General features: G+C 43.9%; 1 protein-coding gene across 1 annotated transcript in view; it reads right to left on the reverse strand.

Annotated features, from left to right (window-relative positions):
- The window catches only part of CAPN6 (calpain 6), an 87498-nt gene that overhangs the window by 32917 nt on the left and 36230 nt on the right, over positions 1-18351 (reverse strand). The window contains exons 2-4 of the mRNA XM_075322711.1: positions 2339-2470; positions 1979-2187; positions 1491-1683 (exon numbers count right to left, since the gene is read on the reverse strand). Coding sequence (XP_075178826.1) covers positions 1491-1683; positions 1979-2187; positions 2339-2470 — 534 coding nt within the window. The remainder of the gene's footprint in view (positions 1-1490; positions 1684-1978; positions 2188-2338; positions 2471-18351) is intronic.

An 18351-nucleotide genomic window follows, 5' to 3' on the forward strand; every position in this document is an offset into this window, starting at 1 on the left:
TATACATGAACCGTGTTATTTATCGTAAGATCTTAAAATTCCCCAGTTGTGTATATTGTTGCATAGACATGGGTTATATAAAGTGTTTGTTTTGATTGAGCTTCATAGTAATTTATTGTCTAGACTAGTACACAAAACAAAAAAAGGGGGGAACAAGTCATCTATTATATTTCTCCAGCACTAGAGGGCGCAGCAGACATATTAGTCAGGCTCTGAAGCTGGCCCTTCCCCCACAACAGTCATATTTACTGGACTACTATAAAACATGTCTGTTATAAGAATGATCTAATGCATATTTTTAGTTTTTGTTTTCATAGATGGAACAAGATGCTGGTCGATTCTACACTGGATATGCTACGGTTTACACAACATGAGGTAATCAAAATTTGAACCACTCCCTCCCCTCCTATGAGTACAGGAGGCAGTAATGTATTGATGCCCTCTCTAGATGGGTAGAACAGAAGTAGGTAAGATGGTCAAATGTGTATGTAGGATGTAAATCTTTCCTGTTGTGAAATGAGCTAGGTATGTTGAAGATAAAGTCTAGATCTGAGCTGATGGAACCGGAGGAGATCCCTGCACAGGTGCAGCTGACAAAGAAGCAGTGAACGGGCCTAGAGTTGAAAGTCGTTTACCAATTCAGACCGGTACCACACCTCGGTGGCACCTGTCACGTCCGTGACTTTTGTCACTCCTTGTGTTCTTAAATCCCTACTGGAACAAGCGAATCAACAAGGAACGGAGTGTGAGATGCAGGGAGCCAGCTGACTGAGGAAGGTCTGTGGATAAAGTGAGGTAAGCTTCTTCTGCCATGATATCTCTTCTCATTGATGGCCCAAGTAACCTATGGACTAACATCTGTGAAAGACAGTTATCAGTGTGTGCTTTGGTGACACCAGGGTTCAGTACCCAGGTGGGCAGACTCACCCAGTCTTGTAAAACACGCCCTTAAAACAATGTGAGAAAAACTGTAAAGAGTCCGCAGAAACACACCCTGCACCTGCTCTACCCATTTCAGAGACTGCAGACTGATTATAGATGTATGTCATGAGCAGGTTTTATGCAAGTTTGTGCGTGTTGTGTAAATATCGTGCCAGGTTTGGTCAGAGGCATTCCAATGCAGAAAATGACATTATTGCTGAAAATCCACATGATGAAGGTGGTATGTAAAAAATGGGTTTACAGAGGTAAAAGAAGTGTATATTTTATGGAAAGGTGGAGACTGGCAAGTCGAGAACCAAATGCGTGTTTTGTTTCCCTTTAGTAATGAACAGGTCTGTTAATATTTTTCATGCAATTTCTGCATACTTTTTATTCTACTGCTTAATAAATACTGTACAGTAAAGAGCACATGGCCATCCCAAACTGTAAAAAAGAGCTTATACTATAGTAGAAGAACTATAATAGAACTTGTATATACACTATACTATAAGAACTATAGGACTAGTCTATAAAAAGTTATGATACTCTCATTACAAACATTGCAATACCTTAAGGTGACAGCAGATCAGTCCGCCTCTTTTATAAACTTTTAAAAGTTCTTCAAATAACTTTGTTTGTTCAGTTACACTAGCTTTGTATTTGCCATCTGATAAATCAATACTTTCTGCAACAGCCCCTGTAAAATCCACTATGGCATCTGCTGTGCTGCCACCATCAAGAGCTTCATATGATCCGGCCAACCTGTAGAGAAGCATACATCAGAGGTCAATAATTCACAGTTATCAACCAGCTGGTGAAAATATAGTGATGGGTTCATTTGCAAAAATTTGCTTCAATACGGCGCCACAGCGATAGGACCTGAACCAAATTCAGGAGCACAGTGATATACAACACATGTAGAAGAACTAAATATTGGATTTCATCTGCCAAAGCCAGAGTTGTTACAAAAAGAACTTAGCATTAGGAACCTTTTGGTTTTCAGAAGAACCCTGGATCTATCGTAGCATTCACATCTTGAGATATAGAAGGTTCTCACTTGGCATACGCCTTCTCCAGAAGTGCACTCCAGAATTCATTCTTCACATTAGAATGGCAGTAGATCAAATTCCCGTCTATGGTTGGCAACCGGTCATCAATGACAACATCAACCCAGTCTCCCAAGCACCAGAACTGGAAATGGAAAATTCCTGAATATCTGTGTGGTCTTTTTGGATACCATTCCTGTTTATTCCACTCTGGGATAACCTACAGGGCAATTACAAATGATCTATGTAACAGTGAAATAACAAAATTATGAAATAACAAAAGAATAATGACCTTGTATGAAAAGTAAATGTCATATTTCATTATGTGTCTTTTACGTCTAGACATTCGGATGTAAATATACTCTTGGTACCTTTCTCCAAAGAGTCTTTCTCAGAGCAAGACAGGAGCAAGCGGCCACAAACCAGCAGTTTCCCAGCTGGCCTTGATGCAAATCATGATGGCTGATCCCATCTACAAACAGGTGAGGGTCATCACAGAGTTCCTTTAAATAAAGAAAATATCATTGAGTATTTCTATGGATTCAACCATACATATGTGTTAGTTGTAGATATTCAAGCTGCCATAATTCTCTTAAAAGTATTTGTAATCCATATAAAGTATCCACCAAGAATTGGGCATTATATGTATTAACCACCTTAGGAACCGGCCATGTTTTTTTGCACTCTCTCTTCTACCTCCCCTTTTTCTTATTGTCATTGCTTTTATATTTTTCCAACCACATAACCGTACGAGGGCTTGAGTTTTGCAGGATGAGTTGTAGTTTTGAATAAAACTATTCAATTTACCATTTAATGTACACAAAATGGGCAATAAAATCTATGTGTGATAAAATAAATACAAATCCACCATTGTTTTCCAGTGACCTTGAAAATTGATTTTCCTTGTCAGTATGATTAAAGAGATGTCAAACATATAAGGGTTTTAACCATTAATAAATTGGTTAATAAAAAAATGTCTGACTTAAAAAAATTGTTTCACTATTTTCTGAGACGTACAACTTTTTATTTCTAATATAGTTACTTTTCAACATCCACTCCACCATGATAATAGTAATTTAATATCACAATTCATATAAATAACCTGGTGTGTGGTACATAGGGACCATGGAAAAATCGCCAAGGCAGAAAACCCAAAACCAAAAGAAGAAATGCGATCAGACTTCCTATGTGAGTAAAGATGTTTATTGATGCATAGGTGTAAGGTGCAAATTACAGACATACAAAAAGGGTGCACAATCCGGTGCGGACCACAGATGTACATGTACATGGAGAGAATGTATGGATCTAAAACATTCAGACGGAAAAATCATATGCAGTAACCATATCATTGATTAGAAGGTATAATCCTTATATACAGTTAGGTCCAGAAATATTTGGACAGTGACACAAGTTTTGTTATTTTAGCTGTTTACAAAAACATGTTCAGAAATACAATTATATATATAATACGGGCTGAAAGTGCACACTCCCAGCTGCAATATGAGAGTTTTCACATCCAAATCGGAGAAAGGGTTTAGGAATCATAGCCCTGTAATGCATAGCCTCCTCTTTTTCAAGGGGCCAAAAGTAATTGGACAAGGGACTCTAAGGGCTGAAATTAACTCTGAAGGCGTCTCCCTCGTTAACCTGTAATCAATGAAGTAGTTAAAAGGTCTGGGGTTGATTACAGGTGTGTGGTTTTGCATTTGGAAGCTGTTGCTGTGACCAGACAACATGCGGTCTAAGGAACTCTCAATTGAGGTGAAGCAGAACATTCTGAGGCTGAAAAAAAAGAAAAAAATCCATCAGAGAGATAGCAGACATGCTTGGAGTAGCAAAATCAACAGTCGGGTACATTCTGAGAAAAAAGGAATTGACTGGTGAGCTTGGGAACTCAAAAAGGCCTGGGCGTCCACGGATGACAACAGTGGTGGATGATCGCCGCATACTTTCTTTGGTGAAGAAGAACCCGTTCACAACATCAACTGAAGTCCAGAACACTCTCAGTGAAGTAGGTGTATCTGTCTCTAAGTCAACAGTAAAGAGAAGACTCCATGAAAGTAAATACAAAGGGTTCACATCTAGATGCAAACCATTCATCAATTCCAAAAATAGACAGGCCAGAGTTAAATTTGCTGAAAAACACCTCATGAAGCCAGCTCAGTTCTGGAAAAGTATTCAATGGACAGATGAGACAAAGATCAACCTGTACCAGAATGATGGGAAGAAAAAAGTTTGGAGAAGAAAGGGAACGGCACATGATCCAAGGCACACCACATCCTCTGTAAAACATGGTGAAGACAACGTGATGGCATGGGCATGCATGGCTTTCAATGGCACTGTGTCACTTGTGTTTATTGATGACATAACAGCAGACAAGAGTAGCCGGATGAATTCTGAAGTGTACCGGGATATACTTTCAGCCCAGATTCAGCCAAATGCCGCAAAGTTGATCGGACGGCGCTTCATAGTACAGATGGACAATGACCCCAAGCATACAGCCAAAGCTACCCAGGAGTTCATGAGTGCAAAAAAGTGGAACATTCTGCAATGGCCAAGTCAATCACCAGATCTTAACCCAATTGAGCATGCATTTCACTTGCTCAAATCCAGACTTAAGACGGAAAGACCCACAAACAAGCAAGACCTGAAGGCTGCGGCTGTAAAGGCCTGGCAAAGCATTAAGAAGGAGGAAACCCAGCGTTTGGTGATGTCCATGGGTTCCAGACTTAAGGCAGTGATTGCCTCCAAAGGATTCGCAACAAAATATTGAAAATAAAAATATTTTGTTTGGGTTTGGTTTATTTGTCCAATTACTTTTGACCTCCTAAAATGTGGAGTGTTTGTAAAGAAATGTGTACAATTCCTATAATTTCTATCAGATATTTTTGTTCAAACCTTTAAATTAAACGTTACAATCTGCACTTGAATTCTGTTGTAGAGGTTTCGTTTCAAATCCAATGTGGTGGCATGCAGAGCCCAACTTGCGAAAATTGTGTCACTGTCCAAATATTTCTGGACCTAACTGTATACTATTAGAAATCAATCTCATTAAGATCCATAGAAACCCTCCGCGAGAGACAAAAAGACAATCTAATAATACAGCATGAAGTGTACAATATTATACTGCTTACCGATTAAATGTCTCACCGCACACACCGGATGGCACCCCACCCGACGGACGTGCGTTTCGGTGGATGCCAGGTGGGGTGCCATCCGGTGTGTGCAGTGAGACATTTAATCGGTAAGCAGTATAATATTGTACACTTCATGCTGTATTATTAGATTGTCTTTTTGTCTCCCGTGGAGGGTTTCTATGGATCTCAATGAGATTGATTTCTAATAGTATATATAAGGATTATACCTTCTAATCAATGATATGGTTACTGCATATGATTTTTCCGTCTGAATGTTCTAGATCCATACATTCTCTCCATGTACATGTACATCTGTGGTCCGCACCGGATTGTGCACCCTTTTTGTATGTCTGTAATTTGCACCTTACACCTATGCATCAATAAACATCTTTACTCACATAGGAAGTCTGATCGCATTTCTTCTTTTGGTTTTAACTTTTTATTTCTGTCTATGAACCTGGGAAAGGCCCGCCTTCACATACCCGTGTATATAAAATGCTTCTTGGACATCCATGTGACATCTGAGTGACTGGTACCAGAAAAGAAGGATAATACTGAACTGCATGGGGTTTTTATCCATACAAAAGATGTACAAAGCCAGACAAATGCTAGATAGATAATAGAGATAGATAGAGAGAGATAACTTGTACAGTTATTTAGCAGAATTAATGAATCCTTTAAGAAAAAAAATGATGTAAGGTTCCCCCTAATTTTCATAACCAGCACAGGTGCAGCTGCAGACTGCAACCCTCAGCTGTCAGCAGTACTTTCATTGGTTTTGAAAAATAGAGGGGATTCCACGCTGATTTTTAAACTAATTGAACAAATTTTAAAAAATGAAGTGGGGTCCCCCCATTTTTTAAAAGCAAACCAAGAGACAGACAACTGGGGGCTAACATTTTTAGGCTGAGAAGGGCCATGGTTATTTGACCCTTCCCAGCCTAAAAATAGCAGCCCACAGCCACTGCAGAAGTGGTGCATCTAATTGATTCTGGTGCTGTATTTTGCTATTCCCATTGCCCAGCGGCAGTGGCAAATGGGGTAATATATGTAGTTGAGTCCAGCTTTGAATTACCAGCTGGACTCAAGCCTTGATATTAGTAATGGGTGGGCATCTATCAGACACCCCCATTACTAACCCAGTAGCTGAAAGTCTCAAAAGAAATTTTATTTGAACAAACAACCCTAGACTACAGCCTTTGTTCACCAATTTACTTTAAAAATGTATTAAAAATAACTCCGCAGTAATGCATAGCTAGCATCCATGACATTCCCCAAAAGCGAACTTGAGAGACACAAAGAGAAAACTATTAAAAACTATTAAATAAAGACATGAGACACCCTCATTCACTATTTTGTTTCCCTGAAAAAACCCTAAACCAGGTCCGCCGTAATCTAAAACAGGTTCCCCAATGTTCCAAGACTCACTGTCCCAGTCTATGAAAAAGAGATCATTCCTCATTGGCAGGGAGAACAGCTACTGCAGCTTCACTCACTGTTCTGTATGAGAACCACTGCAGTGAATTGAGATGACCTCATGAGGTCACCCCAGATCACACAGTAGTGTGTGAGCTGTAGTGGGCAGTAAAGAGCGATGACCTCATGAGTTCACTGGAGTTCAATGCCCTAAGCGGTTCTCATGTCAAGTATGGTGAGAGCCTGCGGCAATGAACTCTGCGGAGATCGCATGAGTTCCACTAAGCTCACTGCCCGCGGTTCTCACACAAACTATCGCAAGAGCCTTAGGGGACGTGATGGGCTCTCTTTAATCATTATATCTGATCAGTGCAGCCTTATACTTGACTTGTTTAGCGGTTAATACTATAGTTAACAAACTGGTTACTGGAGTTTGCCTATGGCAGAATAGTGTACATATAATTTAATTTTATCTTATTTAAGCAATGTCTTGAACTAGTTATGGTCGAAGGCTGGAGTTCCATTTTTCTAAAATAAATCTCGAACCCCAACTTCTTCAGGTACTGTGTAGGTAAATTGATAAAGTGATCTCTGCCTGCAAAACCTCCCTGATAAGGATTTAAACAGCTCCCATTTAGATTCAAAGTAAATTCTCATTCAGAGGCTTCATTCACATCTGTGTTACAAGCTTTGTTGCAGATTCCATCAACATGAGGGACATGACTCCATAGCCCGACAGGCTTCAACAGAACTCAAGAGGTTGGCGTTGATGGCATCTGATATATGTCCAATAAATCAAAACTTTGTGGCCTGCATGGTGAATAAAAGCCACAGCACAAGTGTGAACACAGCAGAACTTTCCAATCTATTTTCTCCAGATACCACTGAATCCATAGACCTCTCTGTATTCGTGTAGTTGATTTCTGTGCTTGAAAAAAAAAAAGTATGCTAACACATATTGCTTACAGATAAACTAGTATTATTATTATTTATTATTATAGCGCCATTTATTCCATGGCGCTTTACAGGTGAAAGGGCATACATAAAAACAAGTACAACAATCATGAACCTTACAAAAACAGACTGCTCCCGAAGGATAGAAAACCCTGCCCGCGAGGGCTCACAGTCTACAGGGGATAGGTGAGGGTACAATAGGTGAGGACAGAGCTGGTTGGACAGTGGTGTACTGGACTGAGGGGTTATGGTAGGTTGTAGGTTTGTCATAAGAGGTGGGTCTTCACTTTCTTTTTGAAGCTTTCCAATGTAGGTGAGAGTCTGATGTGTTGGGGTAGAGCGTTACAGGGTATGGGGGAGGTGTGGGAGAAATCTTGTATGCGATTGTGGGAAGAGGAGATGAGAGAAGAGTAGAGAAGAAGGTCTTGTGAGGATCGGAGGTTGTGTGCTGGTAGGTACTACAGGGCCGGCGTCAGCACCCGGCATACCCGGGCAAATGCCGGGGCCCTGTAGAGTCAGGGGGGCCCACTCGACCTCGTCAGTTCTGCTGCCCCCGGACCGGGCCCACTTGCCTTTAGTTCTGCTGCTCCTGGGCCGAGTTCCGGGGACCGCAGTCCTCGTCAGGAAACTGTGGCTACCGTCCCTTTAAGGCGCGCAGACCACAGCGTTTGCTGCATCCTCCTGGTTTGAACTTCATCTGTGGGCGGAGCTACCACACGGCGTCCTACTCAGTCCCACAGATGAAGGAGGTGCAGTGCCATCCAACGACCTGCCCCCCCAGCACAGGGCTTCTCTCCGGCACTTTGTGGGCCCCATCTCCTCCGTGACCGAGCGGTATGTGCTGCACCCCCCCCCACGATCTGTATGTGCCCTCCCTGCCCCCGATTTATGGGCCCCGGTGAGTTGTATGGGTTCCCCCCCCCGAGATGTATGCCCTGACACCCCCCCAGAGCCGCGTGTGTGGGTCCCGCAGAGCCGCGTGTGTGGGTCCCGAAGAGCCGCGTGTGTGGGCTCCGCAGAGCCGGGTCTGTGGGCCCCCAAGAGCCACGTGTGTGTGTCTGTATGTATACAGCAGTGTGTCTGTCTGTATGCAGCAGAGCAGTATGTGTCTGTATGTATGCAGCAGAGCAGTGTGTGTCTGTATGTATGTGTATCCAGCAGAGCAGTGTGTGTGTGTCTGTCTGTATGTATACAGCAGAGCTGTGTGTGTATGTATGTATGCATGCAGCAGAGCTGTGTGTGTATGTATGCATGCAGCAGAGCTGTGTCTGTATGCATGCAGCAGAGCTTTGTGTGTCTGCATGCATGCAGCAGAGCTGTGTGTGTCTGCATGCATGCAGCAGAGCTGTGTGTCTGTATGCATGCATGCAGCAGAGCTGTGTGTATCTGTATGTATGCAGCAGAGCTGTGTGTGTCTGTATGTATGCAGCAGAGCTGTGTGTCTGTATGTATGCAGCAGAGCTGTGTGTGTATGTATGCATGCAGCAGAGCTGTGTATGTATGTATGCATGCAGCAGTGCTGTGTGTGTATGTATGCATGCAGCAGAGCTGTGTGTTTGTATGTATGCAGAAGAGCTGTGTGTGTCTGTATGTATGTGTACAGCAGAGCAGTGTGTGTCTGTATGTATGTATACAGCACAGCAGAGCAGTGTGTGTATGTATGTATACAGCAGAGCTGTGTGTGTTTGTATGTATGCAGCAGAGCTGTGTGTGTATGTATGTATGCAGCAGAGCTATGTGTATGCCTGCAGCAGAGCTATGTATGTATGCATGCAGCAGAGCAGTGTGTGTCTGTATGCATGCAGCAGAGCTGTGTGTATGTTTGTATACATACAGCAGAGTTGTGTGTGTCTGTATGCATGCATGCAGCAGAGCTGTTTGTGTCTGTCTATATGTATCCAGCAAAGCTATGTGTCTGTATGCAGCAGAGCTGTGTGTCTATATGCAGCAGAGCTGTATGTGTCTGTATGTATGCAGCAGAGCAGTGTGTTTCTGTATGTATGCAGTAGAGCAGTGTGTCTGTATGTATGCAGCAGAGCTATGTGTGTCTGTATGTATGCAGCAGAGCTATGTGTGTATGTATGCAGCAGAGCTATGTGTGTCTGTATCTATGCAGCAGAGCTATGTGTGTATGTATGCAGCAGAGCTATGTGTGTCTGTATGTATGCAGTAGAGCAGTGTGTCTGTATGTATGCAGCAGAGCTATGTGTGTCTGTATGTATGCAGCAGAGCTATGTGTGTATGTATGCAGCAGAGCTATGTGTGTATGTATGCAGCAGAGCTATGTGTGTATGTATGCAGCAGAGCAGTGTGTCTATGTATGCAGTAGAGCAGTGTGTCTGTATGTATGCAGCAGAGCTATGTGTGTCTGTATGTATGCAGCAGAGCTATGTGTGTATGTATGCAGCAGAGCTATGTGTGTCTGTATCTATGCAGCAGAGCTATGTGTGTATGTATGCAGCAGAGCTGTGTGTCTGTATGTATGCAGTAGAGCAGTGTGTCTGTATGTATGCAGCAGAACTATGTGTGTCTGTATGTATGCAGCAGAGCTATGTGTGTATGTATGCAGCAGAGCTATGTGTGTATGTATGCAGCAGAGCTATGTGTGTATGTATGCAGCAGAGCTATGTGTGTCTGTATGTATGCAGTAGAGCAGTGTGTCTGTATGTATGCAGCAGAACTATGTGTGTCTGTATGTATGCAGCAGAGCTATGTGTGTATGTATGCAGCAGAGCTATGTGTGTATGTATGCAGCAGAGCTATGTGTGTATGTATGCAGCAGAGCTATGTGTGTCTGTATGTATGCAGTAGAACAGTGTGTCTGTATGTATGCAGCAGAGCTATGTGTGTATGTTTGCAGCAGAGCTGTGTGTGTCTGTATGTATGTAGCAGAGCTATGTGTGTCTGTATGTATGCAGCAGAGCAGTGTCTGTATGTATACAGCAGAGCAGTGTGTGTCTGAATGTATGCAGCAGAGCAGTGTGTGTCTGTATGTATGCAGCAGAGCAGTGTGTGTATGTATGCAGCAGAGCTATGTGTGTATGTATGCAGCAGAGCTATGTGTGTATGTATGCAGCAGAGCTATGTGTGTCTGTATGCAGCAGAGCTATGTGTGTATGTATGCAGCAGAGCTGTGTGTGTCTGTATGTATGCAGTAGAGCAGTGTGTCTGTATGTATGCAGCAGAACTATGTGTGTCTGTATGTATGCAGCAGAGCTATGTGTGTATGTTTGCAGCAGAGCTGTGTGTGTCTGTATGTATGTAGCAGAGCTATGTGTGTCTGTATGTATGCAGCAGAGCAGTGTCTGTATGTATACAGCAGAGCAGTGTGTGTCTGAATGTATGCAGCAGAGCAGTGTGTGTCTGTATGTATGCAGCAGAGCAGTGTGTGTATGTATGCAGCAGAGCTATGTGTGTATGTATGCAGCAGAGCTATGTGTGTCTGTATGTATGTAGCAGAGCTATGTGTGTCTGTATGTATGCAGCAGAGCAGTGTCTGTATGTATGCAGCAGAGCAGTGTGTGCCTGTATGTATGCAGCAGAGCAGTGTGTGTATGTATGTATGTATGTATGTATGTATGCAGCAGAGCTGTGTGTATGTTTGTATACATACAGCAGAGTTGTGTGTGTCTGTATGCATGCATGCAGCAGAGCTGTTTGTGTCTGTCTATATGTATCCAGCAAAGCTGTGTGTGTCTGTATGCAGCAGAGCTGTGTGTCTATATGCAGCAGAGCTGTATGTGTCTGTATGTATGCAGCAGAGCAGTGTGTTTCTGTATGTATGCAGTAGAGCAGTGTGTCTGTATGTATGCAGCAGAGCTATGTGTGTCTGTATGTATGCAGCAGAGCTATGTGTGTATGTATGCAGCAGAGCTATGTGTGTCTGTATCTATGCAGCAGAGCTATGTGTGTATGTATGCAGCAGAGCTATGTGTGTCTGTATGTATGCAGTAGAGCAGTGTGTCTGTATGTATGCAGCAGAACTATGTGTGTCTGTATGTATGCAGCAGAGCTATGTGTGTATGTATGCAGCAGAGCTATGTGTGTCTGTATGCAGCAGAGCTATGTGTGTCTGTATGCAGCAGAGCTATGTGTGTCTGTATGCAGCAGAGCTATGTGTGTCTGTATGTATGCAGTAGAGCAGTGTGTCTGTATGTATGCAGCAGAGCTATGTGTGTCTGTATGTATGCAGCAGAGCTATGTGTGTATGTTTGCAGCAGAGCTGTGTGTGTCTGTATGTATGTAGCAGAGCTATGTGTGTCTGTATGTATGCAGCAGAGCAGTGTCTGTATGTATACAGCAGAGCAGTGTGTGTCTGAATGTATGCAGCAGAGCAGTGTGTGTCTGTATGTATGCAGCAGAGCAGTGTGTGTATGTATGCAGCAGAGCTATGTGTGTATGTATGCAGCAGAGCTATGTGTGTCTGTATGTATGTAGCAGAGCTATGTGTGTCTGTATGTATGCAGCAGAGCAGTGTGTGCCTGTATGTATGCAGCAGAGCAGTGTGTGTCTGTATGTATGCAGCAGAGCAGTGTGTGTATGTATGTATGTATGCAGCAGAGCTATGTGTGTCTGTATGTATGCAGCAGAGCAGTGTGTGTCTGTATGTATGCAGCAGAGCAGTGTGTGTATGTATGCAGCAGAGCTATGTGTGTATGTATGCAGCAGAGCTATGTGTGTCTGTATGTATGTAGCAGAGCTATGTGTGTCTGTATGTATGCAGCAGAGCAGTGTGTGTCTGTATGTATGCAGCAGAGCAGTGTGTGTATGTATGTATGTATGCAGCAGAGCTATGTGTGTCTGTATGTATGCAGCAGAGCAGTGTGTGTCTGTATGTATGCAGCAGAGCAGTGTGTCTCTGTATGTATGCATGTATGATGTTTATCTATGTATGTCAGTGTATATGACTGTATAGATTTGACTGTTTATATGTATTTTTGTGAGTTTGTCTTTAAATATGTATATGTACGTGTATGTATCTGTGTATGTGTGTGTCTGCGTGTGGATGGGGCCCACTGGGACTCTTCTGCCCGGGGCCCACAAAAACCTGGAGCCGGCCCTGAGGTACTAGGATAAAAAAGTCACAGATGTAGGGAGGAGACAGGTTGTGGATGGCTTTGTATGTCATGGTTAGTGTTTTGAACTGTAGCCTTTGGGCAATGGGAAGCCAGTGAAGGGATTGGGAGAGTGGCAAGGCCAGGAAATAGCAAAGTTAGTGGTGGATTAATTGGGCTGCAGAATTTAGGATAGATTGGTGGGGTGGAAGAGTGTTGGAAGGGAGGCCACAGAGCAGGAGGTTGCAGTAGTCGAGGAGGGAGATGATGAGGGCATGCACTAGAGTTTTTACTGATTCTTGGTTAAGGCTTGGATGTGTGGCTTGAAGGATAGAGCAAAGTCGAGGGTTACTTCAAGGCAACAATCTTGCTAGACTCGGGAGACTGAGCAGCCATCAACCTTGATGGATAGGCTTGTAGGAGGGGTTGAGAGAGGAGGAGGAAGAAAGATAATGAATTCAGTTTTGTTTATGATAAGCTTTGGAAATCGCAGAGAGAAGAAGGATGAAATAGCAGACAGACATTGTGGGATTTTGGTCAGTAGGCATGTGATATCCGGTCCAGAGAGGTAGATCTGCGTATCATCGGCATAAATGCCCTATAGACACATTTGGGGAAATGAATGCCACAAACGGATCATCACACTCACTCCGCAATTTTTACTGATTCGGCAGCAGCTATAATTATGACGGATATAACGTACAGTGGAACCTTGGTTAACGAGAACAATCCGTTCAGGGACTGTGCTTGTTGACCAAGTTACTCGTTCAGCAAAGCAAGATTTCCCATAGGAAATCATTGCAATGCAGACAATTTGTTCCACAACTTGTTAAATGTCCCATTCAGGTCCCCTATTGTGTCATTCCACACATGCACAAACACGTACAAACACGCACAAACTCATACAAACACACACAAGCATGCACGCACACGCACATATTATACTTACCTTACCTTCCGTTCCATCGCCGGTCTCCTGGGACTTGTTGTTTTCCGGTACGGGCTGTGTGTGAGGGAGGAACTTCCGCTGCCAGGGCGCTGACGTCAAAGGCAGGAGCCGCTTGCCTCTGATTGGCCAGCACGCTGCCTTTGAGTAGTGGGTGACAGTGGAACTTCCTGCTTCGTCTCTATGGTTGCCGATGCACAGCCTGGAGTGGAGCGGTGAACTACAGGACCAGGAGGCTGGCGATGGAACAGAAGGTACACATATTATGCTCACCTTACCTTCTGATCCATCGCCGAACTCCTGGGTCTTGTAGTTCGCCACGAGGACGTCGCAATGACGTCGTAATGAGCCGGCGGACTACAAGAACCATGAGGCTGACGGTGGAATGGAAGGTAAGGTGGGCATAATACTGTATGTGTGTGCGTGCGTGTTTGTGTGTGCGTGCGTGTGTGTTTGTGCGTGCTTGTGTGTGTTTGTGTGGACTGCAAGTGCGGGTCAGAGCGTGGTGCATGTACGGAACCGGAAGTGTGTGCGGTGAGGATTTTGCTCGTACAGCAAAGCTTTCTTGTAAACCGGGTTACAAATTTACAGAAAGCTTTGCTTGTTAAGCGAAATTCTCGTTAAGTGGGCTACTCGTTAAGCGAGGTTCCAGTGTATCCATCTGTATCCAACATATAACAATTTAATCCCTAATTCTCCATACGTTTTCTTCTGGTAGAATCTGAATCTTTCTAGATGTAGCCTCCTGGTCATTTTGCGCTAATCATTAGATATAACATTGCAGCTTTACCTTGTGTCTGTGTAATAAGCGTACTGTTACTGTGGCACCCTGGACAAGCCAGGACGTCACAGGTACTACAACAACACACCCCACACCCCGGCTAGGCACACCGAAGTCAAACACAAATCCTTGTTGCCTCCCTCCAGGGGCTGATGTCCACACCAGGGGGTGGGCCAGGCGGTTGGCCCCGCCCACCGAGGAGTTCACAGTCCTGGAGACGGGAGAAGGAGTCAGATCAGTTAGGGAGTTGGAGAAGTGAAGTGGCAGAAGAGGAGACTGACTGTGTCTGGGTGTGTGGCCCGGGCACATACAGCAAGGTTGGCAGACTGTGGTGACCGTCTGCAGGAGAGGCTGATTTCAGTGAACCGTAAGGACCGGGGACGGGCGGTGGCCCGCCGGTACCGGATCGGGGAGTGAAGAGAAGCCAGCACCATCGGGCAGGGCCTACGGACCCCGACCAGGCTAGGAGTCACCGTAAAACTGGTCAAATCCATTAGCGAAGGGAACCTCCGGGGTTTCCCAGCAGTCAAGACCCGATTGAAGGCAACAGCTCACACCGTAAAGGGAAACACAGTCACCGCCAAGGCTACAGTTCCCAGGGCCAGAGCCTGCGGGCAAAAGGGGCTCCCTCAGCATCCATCCAAGCTGGGGAGCGGGTTACTGGTGGTAAGCCATTGGAACCGTAAACACAACACAGGTGCAGGGAAAGGCAGTCACCATCAACCTATCGGGAGGAGAAACACCGCAGCCGCCTGTAGGACCCGTCCATCCAGCCGTTTGTTTTACCGGAGACTCTGCATTATTCATTGGCTGAGTGAGTACCACTGTGCCGTGAGGCACCGCGCTTCCCCCGCGACCCTGCACCTCACCAGGCCCCGTAACCCGCCTGCCATCCCTAACCCTCACCGGGGCCCCGGGGCAACCAACCCCGCTACCCACGGAGGGGAGAAAACAACATCCAAGCTGCTCCCTGTCATCGCTCCCGGGATCCACGTCCAGAGCAGCGGGGGTGTCACAACCTCACCACAACCGTGGGTGTCGTCACGGACAATATCCCCAAACCACACCACCCCCCCTTTCACTCACGGGCGAGGAACGCCGCTCGAGTCCCCGGGGTCCGGCCCACCGCTCGAGCCACCACCGAGAAGCAGCAGTAGCAGCCGGACCCGAGCAGTGGGTGAGCGCAGCGTCCCCTCCTCCGCCCGCGACATTACTGTATATTAACACTATGTTTTCCTCTCTTTTCACTTCAGTGCTCATAAGATTTTTACTTATTGATGATCTCAATTTTCCACCGTTCACTTCCTTTCACAGCTTTACCTGTCAACCTTCCTTTTCTGCTCCATTTAATTTACTCAGCGTGCAAAGTGCAACAAACATCTCTGCTTCTCTCTTTCTTAGTGATGTTTCCTTCTGGGTGTCAATTAAATTTTGATAAATGAGTGATTGTCCTTCCGCCCTGAGTTGATCCACATGTTGCAGTTACTCTTTTCAGGTTATTGAACAGTCTCCAATACTCTTCCAATAATAAAATGTCATGTTTATTCTTGGTAACATACTACTAGGTAACATGTCTTTAAGATAGGTAATCAATATAATGAAAAGTTTTTAAAAATTCCAGATTTTCTGAAAACTTTATATGATTTGACAACGGGTACCCCCACTATCAAATATTTGTGGGTGTGCAGTGTGTTGGACCTCCATGATCCTAGACAGGTCATCAATATATTAGTTCCATACAACCCATTTATTCTCTAATTTATGTACAATCATGGGTCACATTGGAGAAATGCAAAGGATAGGCTATCAAGGTAAATGTAGTGGACAACCTCCAGATCAGACCGCCCCACTGCACGCTGATTGGAGCGATTGCGCATCATAACACGATCGCTCCAATCAGTGCTGCAGGGGTCGGGAGTGCCGTGTTTGATCTCCAGCTATGATCTACTTCAGCTGCTGCAGCACCTCATAGCAGGATCTCACAGGATCGCACTGTTAAGGCATTGTTTTAGCTGAACCCTGTGCGATCGATGTGGTTGGCAGTTCAGATTTGAACAGCCAATAACAACGATCGTCAATAGGGGGTGGCAATACCACCGTCCCTGTGGTCAAGCAAAGGTCCCCTGCTGTAAGAAACAGCAGGGGACACCATTTGAAAGCCATTGCTATGGCCACGGCAATCAAATGAACTTTAGGCAGTAAAGTTACGTCTCTGGTCGTTAAGTCACGTAAAAATAGGATGTAACTTTACCGCCCACGGTCGTGAAGGGGTTAAATCTTTTATTAAATGCTGACATAATACCGCCAATACCACTCCATTCATTCAAAATGACCACCATATTATTAACGTAATGTTACATTTTGGTTTTTACTGGGGATAAAATAGGTGTTATTTTGTATTACTCAGTTTTATTATTTCTTAATATGAAACAAACTTTATATTTTGGGAGTGGAGGAAGCAACAAAAGGCACAGATGCAGTAGAAAAAGTCAAGACATCCTAATCCTACTTATTCAGAGCTGCAAGAGACTGCAGGAGAGAAAATAAAAAGAAGGATAAAGAAAGGTGTTAGTGGTAAATTAGGATAATTTCTTTCTGACCCCCTTCAACACACCCCCCCTAAAAAACAAATGCAAAAAAGAAATAATTGGATAAAATTTTCCCTCATCAGGCAATGATAGAAGAAATGAAAAGGATTTTTAAAATTTAAATTTTTCAAGCTGGTTCTATGTATAATCTGCCATATATAATCAATAATACAAATAAAAATACGAGCAATTCAAGAAATTAACAATGAGACTTTCAATAGATGTTTTAATCTACCCAGATGACATGGAAGATAGATTTTGTAATGCTGAAAACAGATATTTTCCCCTGGCCATGACAGAAGCTATTTTACACATCTGTATACTTATAGATTATGCTTGTGAAAAGAAAGTTAAAATGCTATTAACCTTCAGATATACGGTTAATCTGCAGGTTAATAGTGTTTAGAACCTGCACATTGGACCCTGCTGCCAGGAGGAAATTAACTTTAATCCTCAAGGCAATGTTCGGGTTTCAGTCATGGGAATCCTGTGTATACAGTAAGTAAATCTGAAATATTGCACAATAGCTCAAAAATTGCGCTGTTTGTACTGTTTCTGTCTTTTACTGGCAGGATTCACTTTAATAATGATAGCCTAAATAAAGGGAATAGGGATGATCAAATACTTTGATTATTCAGCTTCGCAAATATTTTCCGAATACCTCGCCGCTATTCGCGAATATTCGATGCGCAATGCAAGTCTTTGGGAAACCCGAATAACAACTATTTGGTACTATTCGGGTTTCCTATAGACTTACATTGCGCATCGAATAGTCGAATAGCGGCAAGGTATTCGGAAAATATTCGCGAAGCCGAATATTTGAGGTATTCAATCATCCCTAAAAGGGAACCTTTTACCTTGAAAAACAATACTTACCTACAGATATAGGGTTAATCTGCAGATAAATAGCATTACAATGCTGGCTGACTGGTTTACTACCTGGGGCTATCAGGAGAAGATAAACTCATTTCCTCCCAGGAGCCACAGACTTTCAGTGATGGGACGTGTGCTGAGCCGCTAGTCACCACTCACAACATCACTCGCTATACTATCAGCAGTGGCTGTAAGTACGCCCCAGCACAATGATTGACAGCTCACTCTGCAGCACATCTGTGCAGAGCGAGTTGCCAATCAAAGTTTTGGGGAGTGATTACAGTCGCAAACAGTGCACGCTTTGCAAACTGTGAAGCATATAGTTCTATTTCTGTGTGTAGGAGTCCCAGGCAGTGGACACCATTGGAACGAGACTTACCTATGGGTTAACTCTACATCTGTAGGTTAATCGTGTTTTTCAAGGTGACAATTTCCCTTTAAAGTGGACCAACCACCAGGATTACCCTATATAAACTAAAGCCAGTGCTATACTGGCGCTATCATGTGGATTCTCAACATACCTTTAGTTGTGAGATCAGATGTATACTTCATGAAATACAGGCAAGTAAAGTTTGTGAAATTAACTGTTATTTGATTGATAGTAGCTACAGAATATCTAATAGGGGGGTTGTGTT

This window comes from Anomaloglossus baeobatrachus, chromosome 9 (genome assembly GCF_048569485.1).
Source record: "Anomaloglossus baeobatrachus isolate aAnoBae1 chromosome 9, aAnoBae1.hap1, whole genome shotgun sequence".
Taxonomy (NCBI): Eukaryota; Metazoa; Chordata; class Amphibia; order Anura; family Aromobatidae; genus Anomaloglossus; species Anomaloglossus baeobatrachus.